The 25,462-nt window shown below is 38.7% G+C and overlaps 1 protein-coding gene across 4 annotated transcripts in view; it reads left to right on the top strand.

Annotated features, from left to right (window-relative positions):
• The first annotated feature begins 468 nt into the window (after positions 1-468).
• The window catches only part of LOC128684696 (sorcin), a 42,352-nt gene continuing 17,358 nt past the window's right edge, over positions 469-25,462 (top strand). The window contains exons 1-4 of one of the 4 annotated variants that reach the window (XM_070099336.1): positions 469-704; positions 13,156-13,236; positions 19,210-19,387; positions 21,453-21,614. In XM_070099336.1, the coding sequence (XP_069955437.1) occupies positions 699-704; positions 13,156-13,236; positions 19,210-19,387; positions 21,453-21,614 (427 nt within the window). In that variant the 5' untranslated portion in view covers positions 469-698. Of the gene's footprint in view, positions 705-13,155; positions 13,237-19,206; positions 19,388-21,452; positions 21,615-25,462 lie in introns of all 4 variants that reach the window. The other 3 variants (XM_070099335.1, XM_070099341.1, XM_070099337.1) reach the window with 3 other exon arrangements.

Genomic DNA, 25,462 nt, shown 5'->3' with positions numbered 1-25,462 from the left:
TAGTATGGGGTTGAGGGAGAGGGTAGGTAGTATGGGGTTGAGGGAGAGGGTAGGTAGTATGGGGTTGAGGGAGAGGGTAGGTAGTATGGGGTGAGGGAGAGGGTAGGTAGTATGGGGTTGAGGGAGAGGGTAGGTAGTATGGGGTTGAGGGAGAGGGTAGGTAGTATGGGGTTGAGGGAGAGGGTAGGTAGTATGGGGCTGAGGGAGAGGGTAGGTAGTATGGGGTTGAGGGAGAGGGTAGGTAGTATGGGGTTGAGGGAGAGGGTAGGTAGTATGGGGCTGAGGGAGAGGGTAGGTAGTATGGGGTTGAGGGAGAGGGTAGGTAGTATGGGGTTGAGGGAGAGGGTAGGTAGTATGGGGTTGAGGGAGAGGGTAGGTAGTATGGGGTTGAGGGAGAGGGTAGGTAGTATGGGGATGAGGGAGAGGGTAGGTAGTATGGGGTTGAGGGAGAGGGTAGGTAGTATGGGGTTGAGGGAGAGGGTAGGTAGTATGGGGCGAGGGTTTACGTCAGTCAGCTGAGTGAGAGTATATGTAAGCAGTGTCCCGCTACGTAGCACCGGTTCCAGCTACTGCTCTACCGTTATCAAGTGTTGTAGCGGCCACCACCGCCCACACTGCTGCTGCAACAGCCGCCATATTCATCAAGAACAAGTGTCAGATAAGACCACCAGTCACCAGTCATCCTCCTCACTCCCACCATGAGTGTAGGCTCCACTAGTTCTCTTTTCCATCTCACACTGTTATACATTTTATCTAATCTGTGTAGTGACACATATTTTTTTTCCCCGTTTCAGTGTCTATTAATATCAAATTTTGCAGTGCCATTTTGTTTACCTGCAGATTTTTTTCATCCTGAGTCAAGATTTTTTTTTTTCCACATTTCGAGTCAGACATAAAAGTAGTTACCAAATCATTATGGATTATTGTGTTATAAAAATTTAGTGATAACAGGAATAATAGCTGTTTTGCATTATTATTTTTATGAAAATTGTTATAAATATTGTTATTTTCAATGTTCACAATGTACATTTTTTCTAAAAGTGATTTGAAGCAGAAATGTCAATGGCAACCAAGGTTGTCAATATCTTATTTTATGTTATTATTGACTCCAGTTACTTGCATTTCAACCAGAATGTTGGTTATTATGTAACTCAACCTAAATTGGGTTAATATGTAAAGTCTTCAACATTAAGTGGTTGTTCACTGGAGAAATTTGTATTTTAGGCCTATGAGGAATTTGTTTTTGTGAAGAGGAACCCGACCTAATCTAAATTTTGAGTTAAATTCTAGGTTAGGTTAGGCTAGGCTAGGCTAGGCTAAGTTAGGCTAGGCTAGGCTAAGTTAGGCTAGGCTAGGTTAGGTTAGGCTAGGCTAGGTTAGGCTAGGCTAGGTTAGGCTAGGTTAAGCTAGGCTAGTTTAGGCTAGGCTAGGTTAGGCTAGGTTAAGCTAGGCTAGTTTAGGCTAGGCTAGGTTAGGCTAGGCTAGGTTAGGTTAGGCTAGGTTAGGTTAGGCTAGGTTAGGCTAGGCTAGGTTAGGCTAGGCTAGGCTAAGTTAGGTTAGGCTAGGTTAGGCTAGGTTAGGTTAGGCTAGGCTAGGTTAGGTTAGGCTAGGCTAGGTTATGTTAGGCTAGGTTATGTTAGGCTAGGTTAGGTTAGGCTAGGCTAGGTTATGTTAGGCTAGGTTAGGTTAGGCTAGGCTAGGTTAGGCTAGGCTAGGTTAGGTTAGGCTAGGTTAGGTTAGGTTAGGCTAGGTTAGGTTAGGTTAGGCTAGGCTAGGTTATGTTAGGCTAGGTTAGGTTAGGCTAGGCTAGGTTAGGTTAGGCTAGGTTAGGTTAGGTTGGGTTTTGGTTACCACAAAAAGCTTTTACCCCATTAGCCAAAAATATGATTTTCTATTATTCAACCCACTTAATGCTGTAGAATTTACACAATAAAAAAGACGAGAAGTGAATATAAACAATGACTTACAAGCTTTGGAAATTTACAATGACTATGCTGTACATATTGTATCAAGTCTAAGATCAGCATAATTTCCATTTTACAATGACACTTAGATGTCTGTAGCTGGTGAAGCAAAAATAAGTCGCAGATAAATGTTGTGATGGATATAGACAAGTGAGAGGTGCACTTAGTATGTGCTTGTGTGAGCAATGAATTATAAAAGTCTATATTCTATGGGTTTATTTTAATGTTGTTAAAGTGTTTATGATATTCAGAGTTTCCACTCATTTAGTGTTTATGACACATTAGCTGTAGGCATATGTATGGGGCAGTATGGGGATAATTTATATAGTATATTTTTACATGGTCCATATTATGTTGAGTACAGTGGTACCTCGGCTTACAAACAGCTCAAAACTCGAACAGTTATGTAAGTGTATTTATGTAAGTGTTTTTGTAAGTGGCCTGGTGGCTAAAGCTCCCGCTTCACACACGGAGGGCCCGGGTTCGATTCCCGGCAGGTGGAAACATTCGACACGTTTCCTTACACCTGTTGTCCTGTTCACCTAGTAGCAAATAGGTACCTGGGTGTTAGTCGACTGGTGTGGGTCGCATCCTGGGGGACAAGATTAAGGACCCCAATGGAAATAAGTTAGACAGTCCTCGATGATGCACTGACTCTCTTGGGTTATCCTGGGTGGCTAACCCTCCGGGGTTAAAAATTCAAACGAAATCTTATATTATCTTAACAGATTCACTCGGTACCAGCACTCGAACAGCCTTCTGGAATGAAAAAAGTTTGTATCCCGAGGTACCACTGTATTTTAGGTAAGACTCCAGCTAACACAAGAATTTAATTACAGTAAAAATACCATAATTCATACAGGTTATGTTCCCGAAATCAGCTCCAATGAATATCGTGATGTATGGAGTGAATAACTTAAGAGAAAAATAAAGTTGCATTCTTCCCATTTCCAAAATAACCAGACAAAATATTTTTTTTTAATTTCTTATTGCTTTAAAAAAATAATAGTTTTCTTATCTAACATTGTGGATAATGTTCCTCTCTGTGATACCCAAAATGTAGTGAAATTTAAGCAGTGAAAATGAAGCCTAAGTGTAGCTGGACAGAGGTTACATAAATTTTTGTTTCTTACCTTAATCTGTTTGTGCATAATATCCTGAAGGGAGATGAGAGGGGTGGCTGTAGTCTCACATATTCTCTCCTCATTGTCTTGAATTAAACATTGTTGGCTCCCTAACATCAAATGTGTTGTCTGCATGACTCGTCCACCACCCTTTAGCATGTCAATAACTTCAAGGCTTTTGAAATAGGCAGTTTCTGGCTTAATTTTGTACTTGGCATCACTAGCAACATAGGTATTCCTTTCAGATGCCAAAATTATATCCAGTTACGAGATTGAATGATAAAAAGATCGAAAACAGACTGCTAAACAAGAGAGGAACAACTGTATGGTAAATGTCTAGAGAGACTGTGTAATGTATTCACATCAGGAAGTGATGCTAAGCCTCCTGCGTCATCAAAACAATAGCCCCACCGAGGTGTGATGAGAAGTATTCCACTGCAGTGTAATAATGATAATGTGTGCTTCTATTAAAACTAGAAGAGAAAAATAATTTGCAGGTTATGGAAAACATGAGTTAATGTTGCACGAATTATGAGTCTCTCTACCATAAATAAATTCAAGGGTACGTAAGACAAAATCACATTAATTTTTAACTGATGCTTGTTCGATTCCTTATGCATCCCACAGTTTAGTTTAAAATATTTATTATATATCCTATATCCATCCTGTGGGTAGTAATCAAAAGATTTCGGAGGTACATAATTGTTGAGTGACTGGCCCTAAAGTTTTGATAACTAAATGAGTTACATTGGTAATTAATTATTTACAACCATAGTCCTACATTGGGAGCAAAATATCACAAGTAAATTTTATAGGGATGAGAACCTGAAATTTAAAGGCATTTGACATGACCATGAAATATGCAAATAACAACAAATTATTAACACAGGATTGGTAGACTGGTATACACTTGATTGGGAACATATTATAGATTGCTAATTTGGAGATATGATGCCTTTTTCCTGTCTTCCCAGTGGAGACAAACAGCAGAGATGTGTTTGATATGGTATATCTGCTCTTCAAAGGCACAAGTATGGGTACAAATTCATGGCCAGTGGATTGTCTGCATTTGGTACCTCAAGTGAAGGTTTTCTGCACAATGGATTCATTCACAAACATAATGCAGTACTTATGCACAATCATATCTAGTTACATTTGGTATACACTCAGTGGAACAGTGTGTATAATACGGTGGTTATGAACTTTGCGCACAGTTCAAGTTACAGTAATATGTACCATAGATATTGGAGATTCTCGGTCACAGTAGGTGTATTCCAGTACAGTAGTGGTCTCTGTAGCTCACCAGTCCATCGCTGGACCATGTTGGGACTCAGAGTAGGGTCACACGTGGGGTAAGGTTATCCAGCGAAGTTGGTCTTCACATCAGGTGGCAGGTTCGGCGACTTGATAAAATATAACCTTCAGTTACTCAATAACATAATTTAGACTTGCATTAAGTTAGTGCTTGCCAGTAATTTTACTAAATTTATGTATGGAAGAACTAACTAACTAACAGTAGACAAAATGTTGATTTCTCTGGATCAGTTGATGACCTGGTATCATCAGTAAAGTCGCTCCCATTCAGGGTGAATATGGTACCACAAGTACAGCCCTTTGTTTACTTTTACTGCAGCTGCTGTATATTGAGGATGTGTGACAATTTCTCCAAATTGCTCCATAGACCCCTCACATTGTAGACTAACAGCTGGTGTTGTCGAATCCTTGCACCTCACTCGCAAAACTTCTCTGATCTGTCACTGTAGCGGTTCAGCCATTTTTTCTGCAATGGAACCAGGTCCTCATGACACATGGAAAGAGGAGAGATTCATAATGGATAGTAGAGGAAAGAGACTTTAAAAATGGTATGTGATACTGACGAGTATGGAAAAAAAGAGACTACGTACAAACAACAGGACATTTTATTGGAATTGTTTTAATCCTAGGACTTTGGTCACTCCAACTGTGACCAAGGTCAGTCACATATGGAGATTAAAGTTTAAAAGTTTTAATTTGTCCTAATGGAGCATCTTTAGGTCAAAACTGAGCAGACTAGTGTCATTCTTCCTTCCAACACACAGCTACCTGGAGTATACCTCGAGGGTGTTCCGAGGATCTCTGATTCCGGAGAATTTGGTTGAACGAAAACGATACATCTGCACTTGTAGCACATTATGTATGCTTCTGTTCTACTGAACAGAATCATACATAAAGACATGTACATGTATTACTAACCAAGTTTTTATAGGGTTAAGATTGAAAAATGTATTGGTAACTTCCCTTTCCAAATTCTTTTATATAATTTACTGTATAATATGTAAACTAATGTACAACTTAACAGTACATTGTCCTTAATCATTAATAAAGTGTAGAACTTGGGAATTTTTGTAATGTGTAGTGTGTTCATATGAATAGTCATAATTGTTTATTCTGATATTTGTGAGTCTTGTCATGTGCCCTTTAAATGTAACACTATTGTGACCAACACCGTGACTGAAATCTTTGCTTGCATTTACTCTTCATCAGAAAGTGAACACTGGCAACATTTTGTGTTGCTGGAAATTATTGGAGAAGGTGCCTGAAATACATTGGCATTCAATGGCTCAGTTGGCAATGCACTCACCTCTCACACTGAGTGTCTGTGGTTCAATCCCTGGCATGGGTAGAAACATTGGGCATGTCTCCTTACATGTGCTGTTGCTGTTCATCTAACAGTAAGTAGGTACAGTGGTACCCTGAGTTTCATACAGTTATCAACTCGAACAATTATGTAAGCGTAATATTGTAAGTGCTTTTGTAAGTGTATTTTTGGGGGTGTGAAACTGACTAATCTAATTTACATTATTCCTTATGGGAACAAATTCATTTGGTAACGTCACTCAAACAGCCTTCTGGAACGAAGTATGGCTGGAACTCGGGGCACCACTGTACCTGGGTGTTAGTTGACTAGTATGAGCTGCATCCTGGGGGACAAGATTAAAGGACCCCAATGGAATAAAGACAGACAGTCTTCGATGACGTACTGACTTATTGGGTTATCCTGGTTGGTTAAAACTCTAGGTTAAAAATCCAAACAAATCTTATCCTAAGGGAGTCATAATAAACAGATTATGAAAGAACAGATGAGGTTGCACCACTACCATAAACAAAGGAGAGATCATACTTGAGAAAACATTATTACTGAAAGGAAATTTGTTTACTAAAATGGAATGTGGTAGAAGAGGAGGTAGTAAGTGCCACCAATTGCTAGTAATTAAATAAAAATTATATGAACAAGTTCTGAAGAAGATATATCATGAACCTAGCTACAAGTCAGCGGTGTAATCACATTATCATAATAATTTACTGGAGAGATGGGAGGACTTATAAAGTAAATCCAGTGAAAAGGAGGAGCATTGTGGGCACAATAAAAGAACATTTTATCAACTTCCGTGGGCCCAGACTCTAGTATTCTTCCAGAAGGTAGAAACATTTTTTTGGAAAAGCATAGAAGTCTTCTTGAGGCAACTCCATTAATCAGGCTTCAGATCAACCAGGCTGTGATGGATATGTGGGTCAGTGGGTTGCCAATAGCTACAGCTTGACTGACCAAGCAGGCACCAGACAAGCCTGGTCCATAGCAAAGCAAAATCTCTTGAAACTGGTCACAGTCAGCTTTAGATATATTGGACCTCCGTATAACAATCTTTGCAAATAAGAAACAAAATTCAGAGTCAGTCAACTCTGAAACAATGGAGGAAGTCCATTGGTTACAGAATTGCCCATTATTGTTACTGTCAGGACAAAGCAAGATTCTATTCAACACAATTGCCATTTTTGGTCACCTATTTGAATCTCCTCTGGTACAGCTGAAAAACATTAGGGATGTCGTTTCCATAAGACACCTGCTGTCCCTGTCCCTGTTCACCCATCAGTTTAAAATGGGTACCTGGGTGTAAGTCGCCTCGTGTGGATCACATCCTGGGACAAAACTGACCTAATGTGCCCGAAATGCTCAGCATAACAAGGGGCTTTCTATATAGTAGTACATTTGTCAGTGATGTCAGCTAGGCCTGTATACCATGTACATGTACTTGTAGTAAATAAAGATATTATTTATTTGTTGTTTAAAATGAGAGGATGAGAATGGTCTGGTTTATTTACTGGAAAGTTTAGAGATTAATGAAATAACTGATTCTTGAGGAGGGGGACAATATCTTGTTGCTTGAGCAGCTCTTGAATTAATGCTGTTAGAACTTCAGGTGGAGGTGGAGTGAGGAGGGTCAAGTAATTCAGGTATGACAGCAATTGTTGAGGCAGTTTGTTTGCCAGATTTATGCAAAATTAAATAAACTATGCCAGGCTTTTCTCTTGTAGTATCAATTTTTTGAAAATCATATTTATGGCACAAAATTCATTGCATATTGAACTCTCTCATGGACATCTTGTGGAGAGATGCCCAACACCTTCATATGAGTTCTCTCAGGCTGAACTGTCGAACTTATTTTAATTGAAAGAGCACATAGACTTCACTTTTGGCAACTGTTTCAATGTTTGATTATTCTTACTCAAGCTACCCTTATCTCTATAGTTTTTACCATTAATACAGACACAGTGACTAGCTGAAACTATCCTTTTTGCACCAACTACATCTTGTACATTTTACACTGACACATCCCTCTACATCTTTGCCCCTAATGAAGGCATTTCTCCTCGTCTTCCCCACAACAACAATGCTGATTGACCCATCTGTGTTTAGTACATTTTTGTTAGTAACAATACCTGTAATAATGATAATAATAATATAATAATAATAATAATAATAATAAGGGTGTGATAAAAGAGAAAAAGGTAGCTTACGAGAGGTTTTTACAAAGCAGAAGTGTTATAAAAAGAGCAGAGTATATGGAGAGTAAAAGAAAGGTGAAGAGAGTGGTGAGAGAGTGCAAAAGGAGAGCAGATGAAAGAGTGGGAGAGGCACTGTCAAGAAATTTTAATGAAAATAAGAAAAAAATTTGGAGTGAGTTAAACAAGTTAAGAAAGCCTAGGGAAAGTATGGATTTGTCCATTAAAAACAGAGTAGGGGAGTTAGTAGATGGGGAGAGGGAGGTATTAGGTAGATGGCGAGAATATTTTGAGGAACTTTTAAATGTTGAGGAAGAAAGGGAGGCGGTAATTTCATGCACTGGCCAGGGAGGTGTACCATCTTTTAGGAGTGAAGAAGAGCAGAATGTAAGTGTGGTGGAGGTACGTGAGGCATTACGTAGAATGAAAGGGGGTAAAGCAGCTGGAACTGATGGGATCATGACAGAAATGTTAAAAGCTGGGGGGGATATAGTGTTGGAGTGGTTGGTACTTTTGTTTAATAAATGTATGAAAGAGGGGAAGGTACCTAGGGATTGGCGGAGAGCATGTATAGTCCCTTTATATAAAGGGAAAGGGGACAAAAGAGATTGTAAAAATTATAGAGGAATAAGTTTACTGAGTATACCAAGAAAAGTATACAGTAGAGTTATAATTGAAAGAATTAGAGGTAAGACGGAATGTAGAATTGCGGATGAGCAAGGAGGCTTCAGAGTGGGTAGGGGATGTGTAGATCAAGTGTTTACATTGAAGCATATATGTGAACAGTATTTAGATAAAGGTAGGGAAGTTTTTATTGCATTTATGGATTTAGAAAAGGCATATGATAGAGTGGATAGAGGAGCAGTGTGGCAGATGTTGCAAGTTTATGGAATAGGTGGTAAGTTATTAAATGCTGTAAAGAGCTTTTATGAGGATAGTGAGGCTCAGGTTAGGGTGTGTAGAAGAGAGGGAGAATACTTCCCGGTAAAAGTAGGTCTTAGACAGGGATGTGTAATGTCACCATGGTTGTTTAATATATTTATAGATGGGGTTGTAAAAGAAGTAAATGCTAGGGTGTTCGGGAGAGGGGTGGGATTAAATTATGGGGAATCAAATTCAAAATGGGAATTGACACAGTTACTTTTTGCAGATGATACTGTGCTTATGGGAGATTCTAAAGAAAAATTGCTAAGGTTAGTGGATGAGTTTGAGAATGTGTGTAAAGGTAGAAAGTTGGAAGTGAACATAGAAAAGAGTAAGGTGATGAGGGTATCAAATGATTTAGATAAAGAAAAATTGGATATCAAATTGGGGAGGAGGAGTATGGAAGAAGTGAATGTTTTCAGTTACTTGGGAGTTGACATGTCGGCAGATGGATTTTTGAAGGATGAGGTTAATCATAGAATTGATGAGGGAAAAAAGGTGAGTGGTGCGTTGAGGTATATGTGGAGTCAAAAAACGTTATCTATGGAGGCAAAGAAGGGAATGTATGAAAGTATAGTAGTACCAACACTCTTATATGGATGTGAAGCTTGGGTGGTAAATGCAGCAGCGAGGAGACGGTTGGAGGCAGTGGAGATGTCCTGTCTGAGGGCAATGTGTGGTGTAAATATTATGCAGAAAATTCGGAGTGTGGAAATTAGGAGAAGGTGTGGAGTTAATAAAAGCATTAGTCAGAGGGCAGAAGAGGGGTTGTTGAGGTGGTTTGGTCATTTAGAGAGAATGGATCAAAGTAGAATGACATGGAAAGCATATAAATCTATAGGGGAAGGAAAGAGGGGTAGGGGTCGTCCTCGAAAGGGTTGGAAAGAGGGGGTAAAGGAGGTTTTGTGGGCGAGGGGCTTGGACTTCCAGCAAGCGTGCATGAGCGTGTTAGATAGGAGTGAATGGAGACGAATGATACTTGGGACCTGACGATCTGTTGGAGTGTGAGCAGGGTAATATTTAGTGAAGGGATTCAGGGAAACCGGTTATTTTTATATAGTCAGACTTGAGTCCTGGAAATGGGAAGTACAATGCCTGCACTTTAAAGGAGGGGTTTGGGATATTGGCAGTTTGGAGGGATATGTTGTGTATCTTTATACATATATGCTTCTAAACTGTTGTATTCTGAGCACCTCTGCAAAAACAGTGATAATGTGTGAGTGTGGTGAAAGTGTTGAATGATGAAAGTATTTTCTTTTTGGGGATTTTCTTTCTTTTTTGGGTCACCCTGCCTTGATGGGAGACAACCGACTTGTTGAAAAAAGAAAAAAAAAAAAAAATAATAATAATAATAATAATAATAATAATAATAATAATAATAAAAATGACACATGAAAGCATTAATAGTGTGTCAAACAGAAAACCCTACTTATCATGACTGATATTGAGGGAAGTCCCTTGGGTTACAGTGTAGGTATTAACAGGAAGTTAAAACAATAATTAATAAGTCACATGTTATAATTCATAAAATAAAAAAAAATCAGTTGTCTAATTGTAAAAGGAGAGGTACTAGTTTATGAAATTACAATACAAGTTATCTGAAGATTATCAAGGACCTTGGTCATTCTAAGCAGAAAACTTCTATTAAACAGTATTGTCAAAATGAACAGACAGGAATACACTGACAGTGAGCATTAATAATTCTTGTACCACTTGGATGTATGAGGTTAAGTACATGGATTATTTTATGTAAAATTCCCAGTACATATTATATTGCTGTCATGAATCAATTAAGGTAAGGAGATGTTTTTTAACAGTAGCCTTGAAACAGTAGCCAGCTAGCCAAGTAGCTGATGCGCTCGCCTGGAGTTTTACGACTCACTCACCATGAGTTAACACCTCACCTGTACCATGATTTGTAGCTTTGAAATGGTTGACAGCTAGGTAACATAATATCTGAAAAATAAAGGAATGCATAAATATAAGGTTGGCCATAGTATGAGAGAAAGCGTGGAAGGTGTTATCTACGGGTGGGTGTGAGGTGTGAGATGTAGTGAGAGATCCTGGAAACTAAGAATCAGACTGATCAGTAGAGTTCTGCAGACATTTCCCTTAAGTATGAATTGATGTTATGCACTGCAGGTCTAGGCCTGTTCTTTCATCTTTCCTGGCAACCTTTGTCATGGTCTTGTAATCATCTCTGTTACAGCTGAAGCACAAACAACTACCTCAGTTTGGGATTGAGGTTGAAAACAAGAATTGTAAATTACCTCAGCTGTGTGTTCATATTTGGAAACCAGACATTACATTGCAGTGTTGTTGGGTTAAGGGCAGGCCAGCCTAAAGGCCCTGCTGCCAATTTTGGGCATGATGTCATTTGGCTGGTGAATGTTGTCACTGGCTAATATGCTGCAAGTGTATAATAATATATAATAATCTTTATTTCTACACCTACATGATACAACTTGTACAGACCTAACTGACATCATTGGCATTGACATATAGAGAGCCCCTGGCTATCCAGAGCATTTTTGGCAACTTAGGTTAAGTGTAGTGTAAAGAAGGCATTTATCACTAATATCTAACAGACCATGACATGAATCATAACAATAGGGCTGTAGGGGCTCTTATTGTCTAGCCATGACCTCATCCTGGGAAGTTAATGGGTGAAAAATAAATTGAACCCCACACAACCACAAATGCTCAATTAAAGAATGTGTATTACAGTATTCTGGCTAACACAGAGCAGGATGTGCAAATGTGATTATAGGAGCATTAGACAAGAGAGAATGAGGAGTCAGACCTTGTGTAAATAAGCAGCTTCTTAGCTGACAAGAATTGCTTGCCACCTACAGGGAATTACTATGTCAATGAGGGAGTGACTCAGGCAGTAAACCTTGGTTATTAAAAAAAAAGGATTTTTAGCACTGTAAGGTTCAGAGCGGAAGGCAGTGTACTTGGGGAACAAGGGGTCACTAGTCCACATAAGGCATAGATATATATTAAATATACTATCTGCTACTCTAGTGATATCAAGTGTAGTGTGTTTTTGTTTACCATCTTTTAACCCTTTGACTGTTTTCGACGTATAAATACGTCTTACGAGCCAATGTTTCTGACATATATACTCAATAATTCTAGCGGCTTCAAGTCAAGCGGGAGAAAGCTGGTAGGCCCACGTGTGAGAGAATGTGTCTGTGTGGTCAGTGTGCACCACATAAAAAAAATCCTGCAGCACACATTGCGTAATGAGAAAAAAAAAACTGATCGTTTTTTTGGAATAAAACGCCGACTTTGAGGTGTATTTTCGTATAGTATTTATTGTTGTATTCGCGTTTTCATGGTCTTAGGTGATAAAATGGAAAACATATTACAGAAATAGAGATGATTTCATTACTTTGACGATGAAAACGACCTTGAAACTAAGCTCAAAGTAGCGGAAATGTTCGATTTTTACCAATGTTCAGGAGTAAATAAATCACACCACACGTCCAATACACGTCAACTGGGGAGTCTAATATTCTTTCACTAGTGCACTGATATTATTTATACCATTTTTACAATAATGCAGTAGTCTGCATAACAGTAAATTTTGTATTTTTTTGTATGAATAAAAAATCAAAATAGATAGCAATAATAATATAAGAGGGGCCTAGAGATGTGACTAATGAACAGAGCGTATGTTATTTTAGTGCCACGAATGTCTACCTTGTTTATTCTGGACCCTATTTTGAAATTGGCATCTTTTTTAGTTTGCGTGAAATTGGCCAAATTGCCAATTTCTGACCACCATATTGGGTAGTCCAAATTAGTAAATGGAAGTTTTCTTGTACTCAGCTGATAGATAAAATGGAGTTCTAAAGAAATAGCTATGAGTTTGGTCACCTGGAACAATGGAATTGGCTGAAAATAGGACTCCAAGTCGGTGAAATCGCCGATACGCATATGTCGCCGAGACCGCTAACTTCGCGGGAGCATAATGCCATGAGTTTTCGACCAAATTTCGAACTTTTGGTGTCATTACCATCGGGAAAAGATTCTCTATCATTTCATAAGAAAAAATAATTTTTTTTTTTTCAAAAATTGAGCGACATAGAATGACAGTTTCAGAAAGAGGCCTGAAACAGTCAAAGGGGGTTAAAGCCAGGTAAATTTCTGTCATTTTATCACTTATGGCATGAACATTTTTTTGCATTTGTTTTCTTTGTCTATGAGTAAGACCAGCCTCACACACTGATTTAATTCTATACAGATGTGATGCAGACAAGAGTACTATGGTGACCTGCTTTTAACATAAGCATTAATGGTAATGTTTTTTGCAGGGTTATCAAGGCTACAGTCAGCCCCAGGGAGGCTACACGGGCCAGGCTCCGCCGTCAGGCTACCCTGGTCAGGCTCAAGGGGTGAGGCACAAACATCCTAGTAGTTTAACGTGCATAAGGTATAGATGCTTCTCTGATTGTAGATGTCACAGCATGACTTAGTGGTTGCATAGTGGAGTGTTGAAGCCTTCTGTAGTGCAAGAATAACTAGTCAAAAACTCAGCATGTGTGGGATCTGTTTCTTGAGTTTTGCTCTTTAGTGACCTTTGTAACTCAGTGGTCCAAAGTTTCATCTGTTCAGAGTATTGTGAAGATAAACACCATAAGATCCTTTATCGTAGACATACAAGTGTGTCATGGAATGATTGTGTAGGCAAATGAAACTGAGGAAATTCGTATACCTCAATAAGTTACTTTAAAGTGGCCTTTGAAAATTGTATAAAAGGGGAAATGCAAGCTAAAGCCAAAATAGAAACATATTGTGGTGGTGTGGTGTCCACATTTAAAAAAATGTGGATGAAATATATAAGCTTATAGCCATGTTACAAAAAATAAAACTCTTGGAGACAAGAGTTACGATGAAAGGTTGACAGTGCTAAAAAAATGCGACTAGTTAATGGTTCATGTCAGACCGAAGCTTCGTCATAAAGTTTCTTTCTCCTATTTGTGGGTTAATTGTGTATTGTTCCAGTCACAGTATTGTGCCTTTGTGTTCTTTCTAAAATGTGTACTTGTTACGAGGATAAAAAAAGGATATTAGCATGTGTAAAATCAAAAAATAAATAAAAAATAGTTAAAGAATTCTTAACATCATCCACCATGAGGAGGAACATGAAGCCTTGTTAATCTTAAGCTGGGCTTAAGTTTGCCTGAAATGCTCTGCATATTAAGGGACTTTCTGCGCTCACACCTACTTGTCAGTCACCCATGTCCAAACATTGTATCATACTGAAACAAAGAATCTTGAATGTAAACTGAGGAAATGACAGTGTCAAAACAGTAGTAGAAATTTTCTTTCAGTTGAACATGGGAATGAAGTACAAGAGAGAGAGCAAGTGCTACAGTGGAAACGATGAAAATTACAGTGCATGATAGATTAAATACTGATGATGGGACAACACAAGCATAGCTGCCATAGCTACAAATACAGGAGTAGTACAAACTCAGGTCAAGCATAAGGAAGAATTGCTAGTGTCGAGGAAATAAACAGGAAGACTACAAGAAACCATCAGGTAGACAAAAACTATTGGACAAAGGACAAAACAAGAGAGATAGAGAGAGAAACTGCCAAAAAGGTTTAATATATTAATACATGATTATTTTAAAAAGGCTAGAGCTAAGGTACATTATGAATGAGAGGAAATTAAATAAGCATTCAAGGGGAAACTACTTAGTGGTGGAGAACACAGAACAGAAGAGGAAGAAGATTAGCAACATTTCTATAAGAAACACTAATAGCCATAGAAACTAACATTTAAAATGATTATCATATTATTATAATCATGGGGGAGCGCTAAACCCATAGGATTATACAGTGCCTGTGGAGGGGGATGGAAGGTATTCAGGCTTAATTCAGGGAACTGGAGCACAGATCCAATTTCCCTGGATCACGAGCCCTTGAGCGGTATGGCTATCATAGTTTTAGCGGTAGGAATTGAAAACAAAACCAAGCTAAGAATGCTGACATGTTTACAAGAAATATGGTGAGAGTTAAATATTTTCTGTGGATTTTCCTTGCTTATCTACATCCTTCCCTGCATTCCTGCAAGTTAACCATGACGAATGACAAACTTTAATTTTACAAAGAATAGTACATAATTGACAGTGGATTAATTGACATGTATGTATTTTTATGGCAAGCCCCAGGATATACAGTATGTATTTTTATGGCTCGCCCCAGGATATACAGTATGTATTTTTATGGCAAGCCTCAGGATATACAGTATGTATTTTTATGGCTCGCCCCAGGATATACAGTATGTATTTTTATGGCTCGCCCCAGGATATACAGTATGTATTTTTATGGCTCGCCCCAGGATATACAGTATGTATTTTTATGGCTCGCCCCAGGATATACAGAGTATTTCAGGTAGCCATAAGAGTAATTTATAACTCTGGAATAATCTAGAATGTTTTGGTTTGCAGTCGCTGACATTTTATATAACAATTTGACTTAAGTTTTCTAATATGTGTATTGAGAATTTATGTAACCAGGTTGCCAGTTTGGCCCTAAAAAGGCTATTTTGGCCTTTTTAGGCATTGGTTGACTTTTAAATATATGAATATATATGAATAAATGAAGCTTCAATAATTATATAAAAGATATATTAAAAGACAACATCCTATGGCAGATCAGCACTGTGAGTCAGCATTGTGTTGGACATGTTGAAAATTGTATTAAATACCGACAAGTTGATGAATAAGACAAGTACAACAGTTGGGTAGGTTCATTCTTGAAACTTTTTGCCTAAGTGGGAGGTTTTATCAGAGAAATACAGAGGATCATGTATTGTAGGCAGCAGGACTAGTGGTGAGGTAAGATGATGTAATCAGTCACTCAACCGTGAAGAAATTGTTTGAGGTGGTCAGTCCCTCAACCTATAGAAGAGTTGAAGTGGCATTATGGGCATTCCTGGTGTCACCTTCACTCATTTTCTTCTCAAACCCTTGGAACTCCACATCAGAATCACTATCCTTACTTCTAGTGCTCTTAGGTGTTAACAATGATTGGTTAATTGTGGGAGTGAGGGGGGGGGGTTCACATCTGCATGCCATGTTAACAGGCTGAGAGGGTAGCTGTTCCCATCACGCTCTGTGTGGGGGCAGGATTTTTATGTTTACTGCACACATCCAGTGTGCAGACCCATTCTTTTCTGTCTATGCCTAAATTTGCCACTCACAGGAAATTTGGAGGCACAATGAATTATGCCTGCAGGTACATCACTGACCTGCAACTCTTGGACGGTTCAATACGTGACTAATAGTTTAACCCTTTCAGTGGCTATCGTGTAGAACTGTGTCACTGAGGCTAGGGGTCCCTTGCATGGTTCTGTCATGAGGTCAGCTCATTCAGATTAACTGTGAGCAGTAAATTTTAGCCTAGATATGAGAGAATGGGTCTGCACAGTGACTGTTCACAGTATAAAAAAAATCTTGCCCCCATGCAGTGCATGATGGGAAAAGCAAAACTATGTGTTTGGGTTAAAATAGTGTCTGATGTGTTTTCTGGGATGGTTTTTATAGTTTTTTGGGCTGTTCTTTGGTATTGTTTAATACCAAGATGATTTTAGTTTCAGGACTGGAAGTACAGTGGCTTACATTGGGCTCAAAATTGTGGAAATATTCTAATTTTTCCAATTTTTCTGAGGATGGATAAGGCTATCCTATACCTCCAGTCTGTTTTATGAGTTCTTTAATAGATCTGATTAAATTATTGGGGTGCTGTAAACCATGATCAGTCATTCCTTGTTATATATTATTATCTGGGAAATAAGGGTGAATCTTCTATTTTTGTGTGATTGTGAATTCAAAATGGAAGGCAAGTGTAATAGAGGAGAGGCCTGGGAATATGATTAACAAACAGAGGGAATGTTGTTTTAGTGCTTGGAATATCTGCATTGTTTATTTTACACTTTTATTTTTATTTTATTTTTAATTTTGCATAAAATTTGCCAAATTACCTACTTGTGTGCACTTTTATAGGGTACGTGACTTAAGAAATCGTAATGACACGATTGCAAATAAACCATACCCCCGGCCGGGATTGAACCCGCGGTCATAGAGTCTTAAGTCATGTTGACGGCAGTGAAGGGACTTGAACTAGAGTTCGTCACGGCCACGCTAGCTGGAGATTCGTCTGTAAAAACTTGCATTTGTGGTCACAGAGGTGCCTGTGCTAACCTTCCTATGGTGTAGAAATATACCTAGTTGGATGAATCTTATTGTGGCTAGCTGGTCTAGTGGTTAGCGCGACGGGCTGGAGTTTTGAGACTCTATGACCGCGGGTTCAATCCCGGCCGGGGGTATGGTTTATAGGGTACGTACTTGTTATAGTTGAATGGGCTGTTTCTTGTGTTCAGTTGATAGAACCGAACACATACTAGCAAAATAGCTAAGAATTTGGACAAATAGAGCAATGAAATTGACTTGAAATAAGACTCAGTCTTCAAAATTGCCAATTCATAAATTGCTCTCAGACCACTAACTTTGCACCTGCGTAATTCTGTAAGTTTTCCATCAAATTTCATACCTCTGGCGTCATTATCTTCAGAAGAAGATTCTCTGCAATTTCATAAGAATGTTTTTGTGGACACTGGGAGCAATATTAATTTTTGGGGGTCTGTACATTGAAAAGGGTTGGGGGTTAAAGAGATGTACTCTCTAAAACAAAAATTATTCCATATTTTTGTCTTGCTCATGAAATTTAGATTTATGGGGCTTCAAGGTGCCTTACCTACCCACAGAAATGGAGGGCTAATTGTCCAGTATATCAGAGGAGGTAACAACTGTAATGGGGTCATGCAGATGAGCAACAAGCTGTATAGTCTTTATCACAACATTGGGGGCTGGATCTCTCCATGGAAATAGCCAATGAAATAATACTTTAATGATTGAGGACTAGGCATACTCTCCTTTCCCAACACTACCTTCTTACTGGGGGATCCTGCACACTCCTTCCCTTTCCTGTAAACAAGTGAACTTTTAGCTAAGTTTTTTTTATGTGGGAGACAAAGTTTATAATGAATGCATGTCTTTTAACATTTAATAGCTGTGTGTGTAAACTGCTTAATTACTTTTAATATTTTTGACTCAAAGTACTCCTTTACATATAGTTTTCATTATAAGTTCTTTAATGGCTACTGTAAAATGATAACTTTTTTGTGATTCTGGTCCTCAGTATAATTTTAAATTCAGTAATGGACATTGTTTTTATATTTTTTTTTTCAACAAACCGGCTGTATCCCACCAAGGCAGGGTGGCCCAAAGAGAAAAACGAAGTTTCTCTTTTTAAATTTAGTAATTTATACGGGAGAAGGGGTTACTAGTCTCTTGCTCCTGGCATTTTAGTTGCCTCTTACAACACGCATAGCTTACGGAGGAAGAATTCTGTTCCACCTCCCCATGGAGGTAAGAGGAAATAAACAAGAACAAGAACTAGAAAGAAAATAGAAGAAAACCCAGAGGGGTGTGTATATATGTGCTTGTATGTACATGTATGTGTAGTGTGACCTAAGTGTAAGTAGAAGTAGCAAGACGTACCTGAAATCTTGCATGTTTATGAGACAGAAAAAAGGACACCAGCAATCCTACCATCATGTAAAACAATTACAGGCTTTCTTTTTACACTCGCTTGGCAGGACGGTAGTACCTCCCTGGGCGGTTGCTGTCTACCAACCTACTACCTAGATTTTTGTTTATATTCTTCTTTCAACACACCGGCCGTATCCCACCGAGGCGGGGTGGCCCAAAAGGAAAAACGAAAGCTTCTCCTTTTACATTTAGTAATATATACAGGAGAAGGGGGCTACTAGCCCCTTGCTTCCGGAATTTTAGTCGCCTCTTACAACACGCATGGCTTACAGAGGAAAAATTCTGTTCCACTTCCCCATGGAGGTAAGAGGAAATAAACAAGAGCAAGAACTAGTAAGAAAATAGAAGAAAACCCAGAAGGGTGTGTACATATATAGTATATGCTTGTACATGTATGTGTAGTGTGACCTAAGTGTAAGAAGAAGTAGCAAGACATACCTGAAATTTTGAATGTTTACGAGACAGAAAAATGGACACCAGCAATCCTACCATCATATAAAACAATTACAGGCTTTCGTTTCACACTCGGCAGGACGGTAGTACCTCCCTGGGCAGTTGCTGTCTACCAACCTACTACCTAGATTTTTGTTTATATATGTCAAATAAAAACATTATTGCCAGTTTTGGAATTACCGTAGTTTATTTGGCAACCATGCTCTATACAGTATAAATGTTATATAAAAAATATGTAGTCATGAATTTTAAAGTGCATGTTTTTATCTTCATTTTTTCCATTTTTAGCAGGCACCTCCATCAGGATATCCCAGCCAGCAGCAGCAGCAGCAGCAGCAGCAACAGCAGCAGCAGCAACAGTATGCTGCATACCAGCAATCTCAAGCTGGATACCAGGGACAGCAGCCTCAAGGTGGTTACCCTGGACAACAACCTCAACAAGGATATGCAGGACAGCAGACTCAGGCAGGTATGGACATTAATAATAATCTTTATACATGTACATGATACTACTTATGCAGACCATAGCTGATGTCAGTGACGTACTATATAGAAAGCCCTTGGTTATGCAGAGCATTTCAGGCAACTTAGGTTAATTTTGTCCCCGGAATGTGACCCACACCAATCAGCTAACACTCAGGAACCTACTTGCTGTTAGGTGAACAGGGGAACAGGGACAGCAGGTGTTTTAAGGAAACATGCCCAGTGTTTCTACCCATTCTGGGGATGTTCTATGCTCATGGTTCATTTTACATACTTTCTGTAATTTGTAATTTACTACAGTATATAGAATTGTCCTAGGTAGTAGGTTGGTAGACAGCAACCACCCAGGGAGGTTCTACCGTCCTGTCCTGTCAAGTGAGTGTAAAACGGAAACCTGTAATTGTTTTACCTGATGGTAGGATTGCTGGTGTCCATTTTTCTGTCTCATAAACATGCAAGGTTTCAGGTATGTCTTGCTACTTCTACTTACACTTAGGTCACACTACACATACATGTACAAGCATATATGTATATACACACCCCTCTGGGTTTTCTTCTATTTTTCTTACTAGTTCTTGTTCTTGTTTATTTCCTCTTACCTCCATGGGGAAGTGGAACAGAATTCTTCCTCTGCAAGCCATGCGTGTTGTAAGAGGCGACTAAAATGCCGGGAGCAAGGGGCTAGTAACCTCTTCTCCTGTATATATTAATAAATGTAAAAGGAGAAACTTTCATTTTTCCTTTTGGGCCACCCCGCCTCGGTGGGATACGGCCGGTGTGTTGAAAGAAAGAAAGATATAGAATTGTGAAATGTTTCACCTGATTATAAATAGAGATGTACTTTTAGTGAGTTTAACCCATAACTTCATGCTTTTTCACAGCTCAAGGTCTTTTATTCTATATGGTACTCAATTAAGAAAAATACCCATTAACCCTTTGAGGGTCCGTTCCGTAGATCTACGGCTTTACGTTCAGGGTCCAAACCGTAGATCTACGTCATGAGCTCAGCTCACTCTGATAAACTGTGAGTGGTACATTTGGGCCTAAATATGAGAGAATACATCTATGTGGTATGTGTGCACCACATAAAACAAATCCTGCAGCACACTGTGTATAATGAGAGAAAAAAACTGAGATCATGATTTTTCGATTAAAACAGCGACTTTGCAGTGTTTTTTTGTATGTTTTTATAGTTCTATTTGCGATTTCTTGGTCTCATTTGATAGAATGGAAGACATATTACAGAAATAGAGATGATTTTGATTGGTTTTCGCACTGGAAATGGCTTGAAACTGAGCTCAAAGTAGCAGAAATGTTAAATTTTTGCCGATATTCAAGAGTAAACAAACGACCTCACACGTCTGATACACGCCAGCTGGTGGGTCTAATATGCATTCACAAATATGGTGATGATATTTATACAATTATTACAGTATTTCATAACAGTAAATCTTCTATTTTTTGGTGTGAATAAAAATTCATTATGTGAATAAAAAATCAAAATGGAATTTATTTGTAAAGCCTCAAAACATAACTAATGAACAGAGGAAATGTTAGTTTAGTTCCAGGAATACCTACATTGTTTATTCTGGACCCTATTTTGAAATTGGAATATTTTGAACTTTGTGTTAAATTGGCCAAATTAACAATTTCCGATCACTTTAATTTGTAGTTGAAACAGTTGACTTGGCGATTTCTTGTGCTCAATCAATAGAATAGAAGTAATACTAGTGAAATAGCTAAGAATTTGATTGACTGGAATAATGTAATTGGCCTAAAATGGGAGTCAAAGTCGGCAAAATCGCCGATTCGTAAATATCGCTGACCCATCAAAATTCACGAGAGCACAATTTTGTCAATTTTCCATCAAATTTCGTACTTTGTTTTATTACCTTCACAAAAAGATTCTCTACCATTTCATAAGAAAAAATAACAAATTTTTTTTTTTTAAATTCTTGGACAATGGGGCAGCACTTCAGATTTGGGCCTTGGACCCTGAAGGGGTTAATGTATTTAGTATTCTAAAGAAGGGTATGCTTTTCCTTTCTTAGGTTACCCTGGTGCTTCTGCGGGCATAGACCCCAACATTGTATTGTGGTTCCGTTCTGTGGATCAAGATAACTCGGGTCACATCAACTCCCGAGAATTGCAACAAGCTCTGCAGAATGGCAGTTGGTCACCGTTTTCTGAAGAGGCTTGTAAACTTATGATATGTAAGTATGTAAAAGAAGGAAATTAAAAGTGAATACGTATAGGAAAGGGTAAGGTGATGAGGATAAAAAAATTATGTAATGAAAGATTGGATATCAGATTGGAGAGAGTATGGAGGAGATGAATGCATTCAGATATTTGGGAGTGGACGTGTCAGCAGGTGGGTCTATGAAAGATGAGGGGAATCGTAGAATTGACAAGGGAAAAAAAGCGAGTTGTGCACTGAGGAGTCTGTGGAAGAAAAGAGAGGAATGTATGAGAGTATAGTTATACCAACACTCTTATATGGGTGTGAAACATGGATGGTGAACGTTGCAACAAGGAGAAGGCTGGAGGCAGTGGAGATGTCATGTCTGAGGGTAATGTGTGGTGTGAATATAATGTAGAGAATCCATAGTTTGGAGATTAGGAGGTGTGGGATTACCAAAACTATTATCCAGAGGGCTGAGGAGGGGTTGTTGAGGTGGTTCGAATATGTAGAGAGGATGGAACAAAATAGAATGACTTTGAGAGCGTGAAAATCTGTAGTGGATGGAAGGCAGGGTAGGGGACGGCCTAGGAAAGGTTGGAGGAATTCAAATTCAAATTCAAATTCAAATTCCAAGTTTATTCTCTATAAGGATTACAATGCTGAGTTTACAGAATTTGGTTATTGTGTGGTTTACATGTAGTAAAATAATAATTACAGAGTGTACCACTAGAACACCTAGCATGGCTAGGCATTTCGGGCAGACTTAGATTAAATCTTAAGTTTAAAATATTACAAAATTATGAGGTAAGTTGGTATTATGGCTAAGTGACTAAATACTAGTTAGTGAGTTTAGCAATGTGAATACTTTTGTTTTGGCACTATACATAGTTTTAGTATTGGAGTATCACAGGCCAACTTATGACTAGTTAAGATTCATTATTTTAAGATTGAGATTGATATTTCTGTTTATGGTCAAATGGGTGAGTGAGTGTAAGTGTTAACCACCAGGTGGTATTCGCGTAATTAGTTGACAGGGTGTATCAGGGAGATAAGATGTTTTCTAATGGTAGTTTTGAAGGTGATGAATGTGTCTGCAGTTTTAGAATTTTCAGGTAGGGTGTTCCAGATTTTAGGGCCTTTGACATACATTGAATTTTTGTAAAGGTTTAGTTAGACATGGGGAATGTCATAGAGATGTTTGTGTCTGGTGTTATGCCTGTGGGTTCTGTCACAACTATCAAGAAAGCATTTTAGGTCAAGGTTAATATTGGAATTTAAGGTCCTGTAGATGTAGACTGCACAGTAATAAGTGTGGATGTACTGAACAGGGAGTAAGTTTAGATCTATGAAGAGTGGGGGTGTGTGTTGCCAGGGATGGGATTTAGTGATTATTCTTACTGCGGCTTTTTGTTGGGTCATTATTGGCTTTAGGTGTGTTGCTGCAGTTGAACCCCAAGCACAGATAGCATAGGTGAGGTATGGATATATAAGTGAATGGTATAGTGTGAGAAGGGCATTTTGCGGCACGTAGTATCGTATCTTGGAGAGGATCCCAACCGTTTTGGATACTTTTTTGGTTATGTGTTGGATATGGGTGCTGAAGTTCAGGTTGTTGTCGAGGTATAGGGCTAGGAATTTGCCCTCATTATGCCTGGCAATTAGAGTGTTGTCTATCTTAATGTTAATTTGCGCATCTCCTGCTCTGCTACCAAACATAATGTAGTAGGTTTTGTCAGTGTTAAGCGTAAGTTTATTGGCTGTCATCCAAGTCGATATTTTGATCAGCTCCTCATTAACAATGGTGTTGAGGGTGGCAAGATTTGGGTGAGAGATGACATAAGTCGTGTCGTCAGCAAAGAGAATGGGGTTCAGGTGTTGAGATACGTTTGGAAGATCATTGATGTATATGAGGAAGAGCAGGGGACCAAGGACACTTCCCTGCGGAACTCCAGTATCAAGTGGCTGTGTTGTTGATGCTGTGTCTTTAATTGTGACATACTGATACCTATTAGTAAGGAAGATTTGAAATATGTAAGCGCATGGCCTCTTATACCATAATGGTCAAGTTTGTGGAGTAGGATGCCGTGGTCTACTGTGTCAAAAGCTTTTCTTAGGTCAATAAAAATTCCTAGTGGATATTCCTTATTTTCCAATGCTGTGTAAAGCAGATCTAGCATTTTTATGATTGCATCGTTAGTGCTTTTATTTTTCCTGAATCCAAATTGGCAGGGGTTGAGTATGTTTTGTGCCGTTATAAATGAATATAGTCTCCTGTGCATGAGTTTCTCAAAGATTTTGGATAGCAATGGTAAGTTTGATATTGGCCTATAGTTGTTTAAATCTGTAGGGTCACCACCTTTATGTATTGGTGTAACCCTTGCCGTCTTGAGTAGTTTCGGGAAGGTGCTAGTTTCTAGTGACTTGTTAAAAAGTAATGAGATAGCATGCGAGAGGACATGGGCCGCTCTCTTGTACAATAATGGTGGGACATGAGACAGATTCCCTGAGTTATTTTTAAGTGACTTTATAATCTCGGTGACTTCCGTGGGCTCAGTTGGAGCAAGATAGAAGGAATTTGGGAAATTCCCATCTAGGTAGTCCCCGGCATGGGCATTGGTACGTGGGATTTTATTGGCGAGATTAGAGCCTATGGTTGAGAAGAAGTCGTTTATCTTGTTAGCTGTGTTAGTGGGATGCAGTGGTGTTTCATTATGTTTAGTTAGGACAATATTCTTGGTTTTTTTCAGTTTGTGGGTCCCTAGAATCTGAGAGAGTGTTTTCCAGGTCTCTTTATTATCTCCTCTTGTGTCAGTGAATCTACTGGAGTAGTATAGTTGTTTGGCTTTCTTTATTACTTTGGTGAGGACTGATGAATAGTGTTTAAGAATATCTTTGTGTATTAAGCCCTGTCTATATTGCTTTTCATATTGGTGTTTCTTATCAATGGATTTCAGAATGGTGCTGGTTAGCCATGGGCAACCAAGCCGTTTGTTTGTGATCTGTTTCGTTTTTATAGGACAATGTTTGTTGTATAGTCTAAGTAATTTGTTAAGAAAAATGTCTGTCCAGTCATCAATACCATTGGCCTTGGAGAATTCTGTAGGCCAGTCAACAGTCTCTAGGTCAGCTGTGAACTTCCTTATTGAGGCCTCATCATGGAGTCTAAATGAAACTTTGTTGTATTCAAGTGGTGGTTTACTAATGTTTGTCAAGAGGAAGGTAGGGTAGTGGTTTGTAGTGCTATCTGTGATTATCCCTGATTTAAGGGGGGCTAGTATATTGGTCCATATGTGGTCTATTATGGTTGCACTTGTTTCAGTGAGCCTGGTTGGTTTAGTTATTGTTGGTATGAGAAGTGTGTTGTTCATATTGTTGTTGAAATCAGTTACAGGCTGATCATCTAGTAGGCCAAGGTTGATGTTGAAGTCTCCAGCTAAGAGAAGGTGGTGCTTATTCATTTGTCTGTTTGTTATTAATGCCTTTAATTTCTCACTGAAATTTGGGATGTTTGTGTGGGGTATCCGGTAAATGGCACCGATTGTTATAGGCGTCTTAAGGTTTTTTACAGTAAAATTAGCAAAAATGTATTCTCCATATTCATCACTAAAGCAAGTGGTGCTAATACAAGATAATTGGTTAGAGTAATAGATTGCAATACCACCCCCAACTTGGTATGGTCTGCAGTTGTGGATTGCTGTGTATCCTGGTAGAGGGTAGATATTTATTGTGTCCTGCTTAAGCCAGGTCTCAGTAAGAATAATGCAGGAGAAGGGTGTCTTTAGTGATTCAAGGAGTGCCAGGAGGTCATCATAGTGTTTGCTTAAGGACCTGATGTTGTAGTTAAGTACTGATAGACTTTTATCATTGTTTAGGATAGTG

The sequence above is a fragment of the Cherax quadricarinatus genome, chromosome 5 (genome assembly GCF_038502225.1).
Source record: "Cherax quadricarinatus isolate ZL_2023a chromosome 5, ASM3850222v1, whole genome shotgun sequence".
NCBI lineage: Eukaryota > Metazoa > Arthropoda > Malacostraca > Decapoda > Parastacidae > Cherax > Cherax quadricarinatus.
This window is presented reverse-complemented; position numbering and strand designations above follow the sequence as displayed.